The following is a 12283-nucleotide window of genomic DNA, read 5'->3' as shown; positions in this document are numbered from 1 at the left end:
GCTCAAAATCACAAAACAAATTTGTTTTTCTCTTGAATAAGCCACATTAAACTCTCGGCCAATGTAATAGATCTCATGATATTTAAAATAAATAAATAAATAAACTACAACAGCATCACCCTCCAAAATATCCATGCAAAACTGCAGAAGAAATGATTAAACACTTAACAAGGCAGGCCATTTTTTGCTATCCCCTTAATCTGCATCCTTCAATCAATACAATGAGGCTAAATATTGGGATATATGTACAAATTCCTACTCCATTAGGAACCCTCATACATATATATATATATATAAATAATCGTTCTCGCAAAAGCTTTCGTCCGCGTCTTATATGTGGTTATTGGGTGACTAGAATACAAAACTTGAACTCAAACAAGCCCTATCTTTCTTGAAAAAAAAAATTTCTCCATCATCTATTCTAAGGTTTATACTTGAAATAATATGGATTTGTTGAATGCGGAATTCTCGCTTCTTATGCTCCTTTTAAGTTGTGTAGCTCTCGTATGATTAACTATCCTGATGCTCCAGCAGCCGTGGCACCCTTATCTGAATCTGCTTGCTCCTCTTTTGCGAACTCTTCGATTAGCATGCGCTGCCGCTGGGTCAAATTTCTGCTCAAGAAAAGTGCAGCAAAAATCATTTAAGTATAATAATTTGGAGCTGTTAAGTTCAGATCCTGTAAGACATGTATAGAAAGTAACTTACACTGGAATATGGACATTAAAATGAACATATTGGTCTCCGTAGATCGAAGAGTTTCGTGTCTTTATTCCTGCATGGTTCCATCAACTAATCAGCTCCGCTTGCTCAATTACACATGAAGCAGAAAATCTTCAGAACTTTAAGAGGCAAGCTTTAATCGAATTTTAGCACGAACTACATTGAGATAAACATGAAATGAACCCGGCCAAAAATGATTTTTACTCGAGTTTAATTCCTGCTCGAGGCAGGTCAGACCAGTTTTAAGAGTTAATTTTGATCTAGCAATCAGGCTGCCAAAACACTAGGTAAAATTAAGGCGCACATATCATGGTTTTATGCTTATATATATATGCTTAACGGAAAATCATAAAGAGTCCTAGGCATAACCAATCCATTGTATATGACATTTGTAGCTGAGTGATTTATGATGCTTGAATTTAACAAGCTGAAGGGATGCAAGAAAAACCTAAGATTCTCTCAAACTTCACAAACATTTCTTTCTATCCGATTTGAAACTATATTAGAGTAGAGCATATCAGAAAATACGGTAGTACATTATCTTGGCATTCAAATGTAACTTAATTCATATACTTAGCTAAAGAAAAAGAAATCATATATATATGAGAATTACCTTTCCCCCTAAGAACAACCTTTTGACCAGGTTGAGTACCAGGCTTAACCTGCGATTGATCAAGACATTAAGCTTCCATTTCACCCACCTCCAAGAAGATCATAAGTTATTAAGCAGACAAGCATCTGTTACCTTAAGAACAACATCCCCTGAAAGTGTTGGAACCTGAACAGTTCCTCCCAAAATTGCCTGCACATTATGCCCACTCAATAAATCCACACGAGTTTTAAATGGAAAGAAATTTACGCGGACCAAATGTATCTTCAAGGAACTTATAATCCAGAGTAAAATAATGCTAGGTGACTTGTCGCCATATATAAGAACAACATTGAGCAGCTTACAACCCAAACACATTGGTTGAAACAAGAGAAGCAGAAAAGGATATTACATGAAGACAATCCATCAATGATAAAATATTCGCTAACTGACCAACTGCGGCAGAGATCTAATTACCTGGGTGATACTCAAGACAGCATCGACATGGATATCAGCTTTGTCTCTCCGGAAAACAGGGTCCTCCCGAACCTATAAAAGATTTCGCAGATTTTAGCTCATCTATTGCCATTAAATAGAAAAAAGAACTAACACACTCAATGCTGAACCTTGAGAGTAACATAAAGATCGCCAGGCTGATTGCCCTCTGGATCTGCTCCACCACATCTAGGAATCTTCAAAGTATCATTATCATCCATTCCTGCATAAATGACATTAAGTTAAAAATTTTGGGGTCACACATTCTGTCCTCCATATTATACCAACTGAATGGAGTTAAATAATAAGTTCAGTTTACGCAATTCCAGTTTAATTTATCCATCCAAGATTTCAGATACTCAGTGATAGAACTCAAATTATCTCTTCGCTAATATATTTATCATTTGACATAAAGGCCAACAATTGTAAAAGACCATGATATCTCTCTTCTGAATAAGCTAGCAACAAAGATAGTCGAGATGAAAATGATATCCAGCAATCAGCATGTAGTAAAACTGAGCAGAGTGAATAAGACGACACCATATACAGCTCGTGGTGGCTTTCATACACTTGAGACATACCAGGCATCACATCCAGCTTGATAGATTTTAGTCCCTGCACAACCTTCCGCCCTCTACATGACTTACAGAAATCCTACCCACAGAACATACAAGCTACAGATAAGTAAACATAGTAAATTAAACAAGAAGGTTATAGAGAGGGGAGGAAAAACAAGATAACTTCGCATAAGTTGATAAAAGATATGATTACCTAATGATTAATGAAGCCATCTACGAGATTTCCACTTTCATGGTTTAAAAAATTAAGATAATTTATAAGCAAGTTCATAATAAGAGTTCAGATTATAACAGCACTAACTTTGAGTAACTAAAGTAGGATCTCTTAGGCATTAAAAAGGAAATGGTAAAAGTAAGTTTATGAAGATGGAAGCTAGGGGGATCATCAGGTAAGAGCATCTCAGCAGTTGGCTTTCGGAAGGGTAAAGGACGGATTTAAATCCATGCCGGAAATATGATTCTATGGTATCTCTTTAAACACAAAAAGTAGAGGGAAAATATTCTTAACTACAATTGATCTGTCAACTATATAATGACTGAGAATTATCAGCACATTGCAGTCTAAGAAACATTTCTAAAGAAATATGACATATGAGAGAGAACCCACTTTGACAGTTTTCCCTGAACCCCCACATTGGGAGCACGTGCTCTGCATCCTGAAGGGCCCAGTTTGGATGAATATCTGCATGCATTATGAAAGAAAACAACAAAATTCAATGACAAAAGTCTCGTAATAATCAAGATATGAAAAGAATCGAAGGATAACCATTTTTAGAGTTAACTGACCGATCCTGCACCCCTACAAGCCCTACAAGTTTCAGGTTTCGTTCCAGGAGGTACACCAGTCCCACCTGCAAATAATAAAATTCCAAAAAAAATGAATATAATGCCAAATGAGGTCATTGACAACCATCTTATTTCTTTCAAGTTATAGTATATCATACCACAAGATTCGCAGGGTACATAAGTCTGAAAGTTCACAGTTTTCGTGCACCCTTGAACTGCTTCCATGAATGATATTTCAACAGAGACCTACAGGAGGAATTTGATAGCATGATTATTCTGATCCAATACTATATTAAGCCAGAAAAGTATGAAACTACGTGAGAGAGAGAGAGAGAGAGAGAGAGAGAGAGAACCTTAACATCTTGTCCACCAAATTCTCTGTCTCTGAATATGTTTTTGAAGAACTTGATAACAAAAGACAGAAAGCAAAGTCAGAAGTTAGAACTTAGAAGAACGTAATTTAGAGAAACATATTTAGAGATTAAAGTACTGCAACTGTAAAATTATATCCAGAATTTTTAGAACAAATAAGAATTTGAAAAAGCATTGCAGCTAACAAGAAAAAAGGTACGAATTATACAATGTGTTTTGAGGCCACAAACCACGAATATCTGGTCTCTCCATTCTTTAAAAATGTTATATGTATGATGAGCCTACATCCAGACTCAAATGAGCTGAAAGCAACAAAATAACTGACTTTCGTAATAAAGGAGATGCCCTTTTCTTCTAAATGGCAATGTATGAAACAATGTTTACATTAGGAGGGACAACATCCTCTTTGATCATATAACCACATCTAAGTTCAACATATTAGCTTAATTAAGAGAAGATAACTTAATATGTAAGTTGAACATGATTGATGAATGGATGGTGGAAATCAGATATTTCTCTTCAAAAGTATTTGACACTCTCAATTCATTTAGAACGATATATTTTCACTTATATATAACAACACTGACAAATCAGTATACAGCAAACCAAAATTCCAGTTGCTAGGTGTATATAATGGGTTTATTGAACATAGCATCAAAAGTTCAAAACAATTGAAAGATAAGAAAGTCCTTACATCGTTCATTCCGCCGCCGCCGCCAAAGAAGTCCTCGAAAGGATTGCTAAATCCACCCTCAAATGGTCCGCCTGGGCCTGCTCCACCTCCTGAAGCAGCTTTTTCATATTGATCAGCACCAACCTGTCACAATAACAATACTATAATATTTGAGATTAAGAAGGAAGCTTGACCATAGTAGCTTTACTTGATAAGGAGAAACTCAGTAAATAACTATAACGACCTTAGTGGGTATTGCAGATAGGGAAAATCACGAAAGACTCATAGTCGAATGCAGAAACCATTGAAGACATAATTGAATGCACAAGCTTGCATGGGCGCACTCAGAGTCACAGACACAAACTAAGAGAACACATGCATTTGGTTGTACTTAAGATAGGAAGGAAACTGGTTGTGGTAGAGATTATTTTGATTGATGCAAAATGTAAGAGCAAAGTTAAATGAAAACATCTATTCCTGAAAAAAATTAGTTAGAAAACAAACACACTCTCGACACTTTCATATCAAAGTCAAAGTCAAAGCGAATGTGGGATTTAATACTACCAGTGCTTGAAGACCAAAATTCTTTTCTTTTAAACACATCTTCCACTTAAGCACCATTAACTAAAAACATACTTTATTGTAGAATATAAAGGATTCAGGTTTGCTAATATTTATGTTTTAGAAGTATTAAACTACTAAGAATATTACTTTTATACATGCTTCAGGATCTTCAGTTATAAATTGTTAACAAGTATTCCTCTAGTTATTGCCAAATAGAACAGACAATGTTCCACTTACATCCTAACTAATCAAATCTTATATGCAAAGAGAATAATTTTTTTTTAAAAAAAAATCTTTCAATGATGCCGCTCTTTCCTGTGGGAAAAAAACATCATTCTATCATGCAGAAAAAGGAACCTAGTGAGTACTAACTAAGCATACAGCTAGATCAATGAACATAAGGTTGCAAATAACAGTAAAAGCATATACAGCACCTGGTCATAGAAAGAACGTTTCTGCTCATCCTTCAATGTCTGCAAAAAGGCAATCAAGCCATCTCATTCTCTGGCAAAATAACTAAAGAACTCACAAAGGCGTTATTTTGTTTCCTGATCAAAGATAACTGTACCTCATAAGCTCGCTGGACTTCTTGGAACTTCCTTTCAGCATCAGCGTCACCTTTGTTTGTATCAGGATGAAGCTTCTTCGCAAGCTGCAAAGAGCATGAAGCGAGGAACAGGGCAAAAAGGAAAAGGGCAATCAAATTTCCGGAAACAAGGGGAAAAAAAAACTGTATGCCATCCACTTGTTTTTTGAACCAGAAAAAGAAACATTGGTGTATGAAAGTATAAACAGCACTATAGCCGGTATGGTCAGGCCACATCCATTCACATGAACCATAGTGAACCCCTCATCAAACTCGTCGGCTATCGAAATGGTGAAAAGGGAGGCAAAGTATCGCCAAAGGAAGAATATATTCTTAGTAATGAGACTAAATTCGATTGTTATCCATGCACGAAGCAGTAAAACAACTTCAATCAGAATATGCCAGTCCTGATTAACATTAGGATGCACGATCAAATAACTTTATCAAACTGCATTCTTCGCACAATCATCATAATCAAAAATCAAACTGCCTTTTTAAGTAAGGCAGGCGAATGAGAAGTTCAAATACAATCTTCACAAACTTAACTGCACAAGGAGACTATTTACAAGTTTCTGAAGGCAGATGTTAAGACATGATTGTTTGCTCAAGTTTTGACTCAAGTGTCGACAAGTACTCAAAACCCATACCTCGTAATAAGCTTTCTTAATCTCCGCAGGACTCGCATTTTTGTTCACTCCAAGAACATCATAGTAATCTCTAGCAGACAATGGCCTACTTCCTGAACATAATGGAACAGTTAATCTACGAATAATTGCACATATAGCTTGAAATCATCAAGCCAAAACTAAGCCGTACCATGAAACGACCTTTTTGAGAAGCAGAACCCTTCCTTTGCAATCCCATTACTCCATTGCACTGCACAATTATCGGAGATTAGCCCAAAAGCTCAAAACTTTACCAAAAAATACACGAGGTGGGTCAACGAAAGGATCAAATCCCAATCCGAAAAACCCAAAGATCACACCTTTGCTGCGATTCCCATCGACGAATCCGCGAGAGGAGCTGCAAATCCCCGACGAGAAGACGCGCGACGATTCATTTCCCAACTGATTAAGAAAGCAGGATTGAGCTCAATCGATCGAATTAAAAAGAGAACAGAAGAAGAGAGGATCGATTGAAGGGGGACTTACGGGGTGGATTGGGGACTGGCTCGACTGGAGGGATCTGCGAGCGAGCAACAGGGCGCGGCGTGCGGCGGAGGGACGCATTGCGTGTACGTGTATGTAGGGGTGCGACTAGGGTTTCTAGGGTTGTTCTCCGCTCATTAGGGTTCCAACGCTTCCAACAAAGGTGGAGTTGGGGACGACGATGGCGCAAAATGGAAAATTAGGGCAAAAAGAGGGCCGAAGAACTTCGAGAGCGCGAAGGTTCTGGAGAGTGCCGTGGGCCGATAATGGGCCGTAGTTTTAAAATGGGCTTATAAAATTATATGGGCCTTAATTTCAAAAATAGGTCATATTATTTTTATTTAAATAAAAATATGGCCCACGATATTGCTCGGATGTTTGATTGGGCCTTAAATATACCATGAAGCAAGATAAAAAAAATATCGGAGGTTGATCTAGTGACTAAGAGAAAGTCACTAGCGTCAGCCAGTCTTTATTTTCGCACCGAAGTCACGAGACCATCCAAACTTCCACTCTCCATTGTATGAAGGTCAACATTCAGACTTCGGTAGGGTGGTAGGGTGAGGGGGCGAAGTCGAATTTGCGAAACTCACAAGTTTCTCAGTTTCCATTTTCTAACTTCCAAAAAGCCCTTTATTAATTTATGGCTATTTATACTCCAATTTGCCAAACCTTCTCTTTGTTCTTTATAGAAATGCTTATATATATATATATATATATATATATATATAGAGAGAGAGAGAGAGAGAGAGAGAGAGAGAGAGAGAGAGAGAGAGAGAGAGAGAGTAGGGCTGCTGTGCTCTCAGGAGCACGGAGGCCTCCGTGCTCCTGAGCCGTTTTCGATGATGGAATTTTCGAATCGACGATCGGTTCCGTTAGACTTGATCTAGCGCATTAGAAGTTTCTAGAAAATATTTTTTGGGCGATTTTCGATATCACTTACCTAGTGATCGAAATGATTCAAAATCCATAATTTTTAATGTTGATATCTGCCGTTTTCAAATTTAACGGTGTAGAAGTATTCAAAGTCAGATGAAATTTTGATACAAAATTCTTTATACTATCTACAATAAGATCATATTTTTGATCGAAAATTTTAGTACTATATCACCACTTTTTATAGAATTTTTATTTTCAACCGTTAAAAATATTGATTTTGAATCCTTTCGATGCTAGGTAAATGATATCGAAAAATCGCAAAAATTATTTTCTAGAAACTTCAATATACCTAGATCAAGTCTAACGGAGCGATCGTCGATTCGGAAATTCATCATCGAAAACGGCTCAGGAGCACGGAGCCTCCGTGCTCCTTAGAGTACAGCAGTCTCTCTATATACGCTAGATCAAGTCTAACGAGCCGATCGTCGATTCGGAAATTTCATCATCGAAAACGGCTCAGGAGCACGGAGGCCTCCGTGCTCCTTAGATAGCAGCAGTCCTGCTCTATATATATATATATATTATATATATATATATATATATATATATAATATATATATATTGTATATGATATATATATATATATATATATATATATATATATAATATATACATATACACATTATATATATATATATATAATATATATATATAAATATATATATATATATATATATATATAGAACTGGGCTGGAATACTATTAATAGCACCAATGACTTGGTGCTATTAAGTTTTCTGTCTTTGGATTAAAAGATGTGCGGTTGGGATGATGTGGACCCTCTAGGGTTGAGTGGGTGGTTGGTTGAATAGTATAATCGAACGGATAAAAATGATAAAAAAAGTAAATCTAATGGCAGAAAACTTGATAGCACCAAATGCTTCGTGCAATTGATAGTATCCCAGCCGGACTCTCTCTCTCTATATATATATAGAGAGAGAGAGAGAGAGAGAGAGAGGCTCCGGTTATGGTGCTTTTCGTAGCACCAAGCACTTAGTGCTATTAAGTTTTTCACCGTTAGATCTATCCCTTTGATCAATTTCACCCTTTATATCATATTATTCTACCACCACCCGCTAAGCCCTATAGAGGGACTACTAATATTCTAATCCTATAAATCTTCATCCAAATATTGAAAATCCACAAGCATCAATGACTTAGTGCTATTAGAACTATTCCAGTCTAATTTATATATAGAGATAGAGGTTATTATCCTTTTAGAAGCACGAAGGCCTCCATATTTTATTATTCTATGATGATAGAATATCCAAATTGACAATTGATTCCGTTAGATTTGAGCTACACTATCTGAAGTACCTTAACAAGTTTTATGATTTTTCAATATTATTTACCTAGTGATCGAAAAGTTTCAAAAAATAATTATTTTAGTAGTCGATATAAGGCACTTGCCGGTTTAACAATATAAAAATATCTAAATTATATGAAATTTTCATAGAATATGCTTTTATTATCCAAAGTTAGATTAGCACGTTTGATCTAAAATTCATACTTTCTATTATTAATTTTTATGAAATTTTTGTTTCCACCCGTTCATTTGAGACCACTCAATTACAAGGTAGATGATGTTGAAACATTATAAAATTTTACTTATGAATATCTCGCATTGTGTAGATCAAGTCTAATAGAGTCAATCATCAATTCGGATGTTCAGTCATTGAGAACAAAGTGAAAGTATGGAGGCTCTATGCGTTTAAAGCATAATAATCTTACTCTATTTTTCTATATATATATATATATAGAGAGAGAGAGAGAGAGAGAGAGAGAGAGTAAATGCTCTTAAAAGAATTAGACTTTTTTTTTAAAAAAAAAAAAACTAGGAAGTCCTTTTCGATGGTAGAGCATCCAAATCGACGATCAACACCATTTAATATAATCTAAAGTATTTGAATTATCTACAAATCGAATTTCGTCATTTTCTAAAACCATTCACCCATGATCGAAGGAGTTGAAAATAGACAATTTTTAACGGCCTATATGAACAGTTTGCTAATTGTTTAACGGTATATAATAATGTAAATTCGTTGAATTTTTGCTATTTTTTTTCCATTATGTAGATCACATTTGACAACTTCCATCCCTAGCTGAAAAATTCTTGACCACTATTTTCACAATTTTATTCACTTTTTTACCGTTCATTTCAATAGCCACTTGATAGCAAATATAGAAAATGATGAAATTTGGTCTCTAGATATTTCAAATATTTTAAATCATAATTAACGGTGTCAATCGTCAATTTTGATGCTTTAAATCCTTTGAATCCAAATCCTTTGAATGTTTAACGGTGTCGATCTCTAACTATATATATATATATATATATTGCATTTCTACCCATGAAGAGTGGAAATTCTCAAAGAAATCCTTATCCAGAAGAAGTGCTTTTTCCATAGATTTCGGAAGAAGTTCTGATCCAATAACTTTTATGAAACCAATATAGAATCAGAAAAAGCTGCAGTAACTGGTGGTTTTAAAACATGCGAATCTCCTTTACACCCACATGTTTGGGCTCTTTTCGTGAATAACTGTGCATAGGAAACTAAGCTTTTTGATGCAACGATGGTATTCTTGTACCTATCTTATTTTTCTCAAACTTTTTTGTGTACAGGGTGGCTCATTCTTGTGACTTATTAGACAATTACCAGCTTAGAAAAGATTCTTTGTGTAGAGTTGGAAGGCACAACAAGAGGAAAAAATAATAAGATGGGATGAGATCATGGTTGTAAATGTGATGCCAATATATAATTAATATAGCTTTTGATAGGTAGCTTAAAGGCTGAATTGCCTAACCTTCTGGGCAAAGAATGGCCTGATCTAGCTGTAAAATGGAACGTTAAAGTTAATGTTGGATTTCTAACAATCACTACAACAGAATTAGGTTATAGGGACACATGTTTGGGACACTTTTGAGTAAGTGTCTCATTTATGCTAAAACTTAAAAAAATATCTGCTAATGCCTAAATATAAAGCCCAATCCAACCAAAAATAAAAGATTACTCTACTCAACCCACCACACCCAGTCCATTTGGCCCGATTACAAACAGAAAAGTAAAAAAAAAAAGAAAAATCAATTGCCATCTTTTCTTCTCTCTTCACTCAATCCACTGAAATTCTAGACGAAGAGCCTTTCCTGTCGTCCTCCTCCGCTACCGCAGCTAACGAGATAAAGTTTCGGCGGTTGCTAAATGCTTAAATAAGTGTTCGTAAATTAGCAGCACTCTTTTAGGTTATAGCGACACTCTTTAACTGTCACTATATACCTAGCGACCCCACATATAGCAACACTTTTTAAAAGTGTCGGTAATTTTAGCTAGCAGCACTTTTTTGACATGTACCTACATTTAAAAGTGTCGCTATAGACCGTTTTTGTTGTAGTGAATCTAACTAGATCATTAACTACAAATGTTCAATTTGCTTTGTATGTTTCAGAATCATGGTTAGGTCAAAAAATTAGTCAAGCGATGGTGAGAGATTTTTCGCAGCACTCCATTTTTCCAGCTACAACCAGTGGATCTGGGTTAAAGTTCCCGAAAATCGCGCTATTAATTCTTCCTTTAACTTTCAACCACATAGTCCACCAACTTAATTGCTACTAGAAGCGCCAGTCCCTTCGCCGATTTTGTAGCATTTCCTATTTTAACCAGCCTTTCCAAGAGACCCCTAACATCGATCGTCTACTAGCTCGATTTCAAAAACCACTTGAACGGACATCACTAGTAAAAACCTGTTAAAGACGCATCCTGAGAAAAGGTGATCAACCGTTTCTAGGTCGTCCGCACGAAGCACGCACGACTGATCCTCCATCCATCCCATCTTAAGCAAGTTGTCCACTGTAGGGATTCTTTAATTTCTTAAGGACTAGTCAGAAAAAAATCTTCACTTTCAACGGAATTTTCAATTTCCAGATCCTCGAAGACGAAGCATCTCTTACAACCCCGTCAATCAGCGTTGAGTACACCGACTTTTGTAAACCTAAATCTGGGGTTCTAGTGCCAACAAATTCTACAAGGTATATTCTCTGCATGGAAGTTGGAGAGCTTGTCCTTGAACTCATGTATGCGTAAATCGCAACCCCGAGAAGTATTTCCATTCCCCCTCAAAATCTTTCTCCACCTCTAACCGGGATTGGAGAGTTGCACTCCTCAATTGTTATCTCCATCATTGCGACCCTGTCAAATATGTGTGGAAAGTAGGCATGTAGTGAGGGTTAACACCACCACTTGGGGTCAGGGATGTTTGGTTTCACGTAAAACTTTGAAAAATATTTTTTTCAAGATGAGCTGTTTGTTTCACCTTTGGGTTTTCGATTTCTGCTATTTTTGAGCGGAAAACGAAAACCCAAAATTTTCCTAGGATCTGTAAAATTTATTTTCAAAATTTTTTTTTATCGACAACCAAATATCCGAAAAATTACTTTTTCGCTTGAAAAGTAATTTTCGATGCAATTTTACAAGTAAACAAACATACCCTTACTTGCAAGGGTTATGATGTCATATTTTCTTCTTAGTTCTCTACAAGGATTAGGATATACAAGATTGTGCATCAGGAAGAATAATTAAGTGATCACATCTAAGTTCCTTAGAATATTGTATCTATACTAAGTCTTTACGGTACGTGGTTTGCCCTTGATATATAGTTGTGTTCATCACATGTTAGAAGTACAACTGTTCTGGTCACTTTACATCTATTATATTCCTTTATTTTATTTTTATTTTACAACTAATGTAAAGCACAACTCAAGTTACCTAGTTAAAAAGTTATAGAGAAATGTTAAGTATACAACAAAAAAGAAATTAATTGTACTCTATGTATCCTC

General features: G+C 35.9%; 1 protein-coding gene across 1 annotated transcript; it reads right to left on the bottom strand.

The window, feature by feature from the left end:
* LOC109727579 (chaperone protein dnaJ GFA2, mitochondrial-like) lies at positions 65 to 6723 on the bottom strand. Its single transcript, XM_020257729.1, has 18 exons — positions 6518 to 6723; positions 6352 to 6433; positions 6183 to 6242; positions 6014 to 6105; positions 5349 to 5432; positions 5215 to 5253; positions 4238 to 4360; positions 3525 to 3575; positions 3330 to 3417; positions 3172 to 3236; positions 2993 to 3067; positions 2389 to 2461; positions 1939 to 2030; positions 1790 to 1861; positions 1469 to 1525; positions 1337 to 1385; positions 709 to 775; positions 65 to 614 (listed from the first exon to the last, which is right to left on the bottom strand). The coding sequence occupies exons 1-18, from the start codon at positions 6593 to 6595 to the stop codon at positions 515 to 517; spliced, it is 1347 nt and encodes a 448-aa protein (XP_020113318.1). The 5' UTR covers positions 6596 to 6723; the 3' UTR covers positions 65 to 514.

The sequence above is a fragment of the Ananas comosus genome, linkage group 22, assembly GCF_001540865.1.
Source record: "Ananas comosus cultivar F153 linkage group 22, ASM154086v1, whole genome shotgun sequence".
NCBI lineage: Eukaryota > Viridiplantae > Streptophyta > Magnoliopsida > Poales > Bromeliaceae > Ananas > Ananas comosus.
Note: the sequence above shows the minus strand (reverse complement) of the source record. Positions and strands in the feature narration are given on the sequence as shown.

Coding starts and splice junctions, on each gene's coding strand:
- LOC109727579 (XM_020257729.1), bottom strand. CDS start 6,595: ATGCGTCCCTCCGCCGCACGCCGCGCCCTGTTGCTCGCTCGCAGATCC. Junction 5,254..5,348: donor AAGTCCAGCGAGCTTATGAG/GTACAGTTATCT, acceptor GCCTTTTTGCAG/ACATTGAAGGATGAGCAGAA. Junction 1,386..1,468: donor CAGGGGATGTTGTTCTTAAG/GTAACAGATGCT, acceptor GATCAATCGCAG/GTTAAGCCTGGTACTCAACC.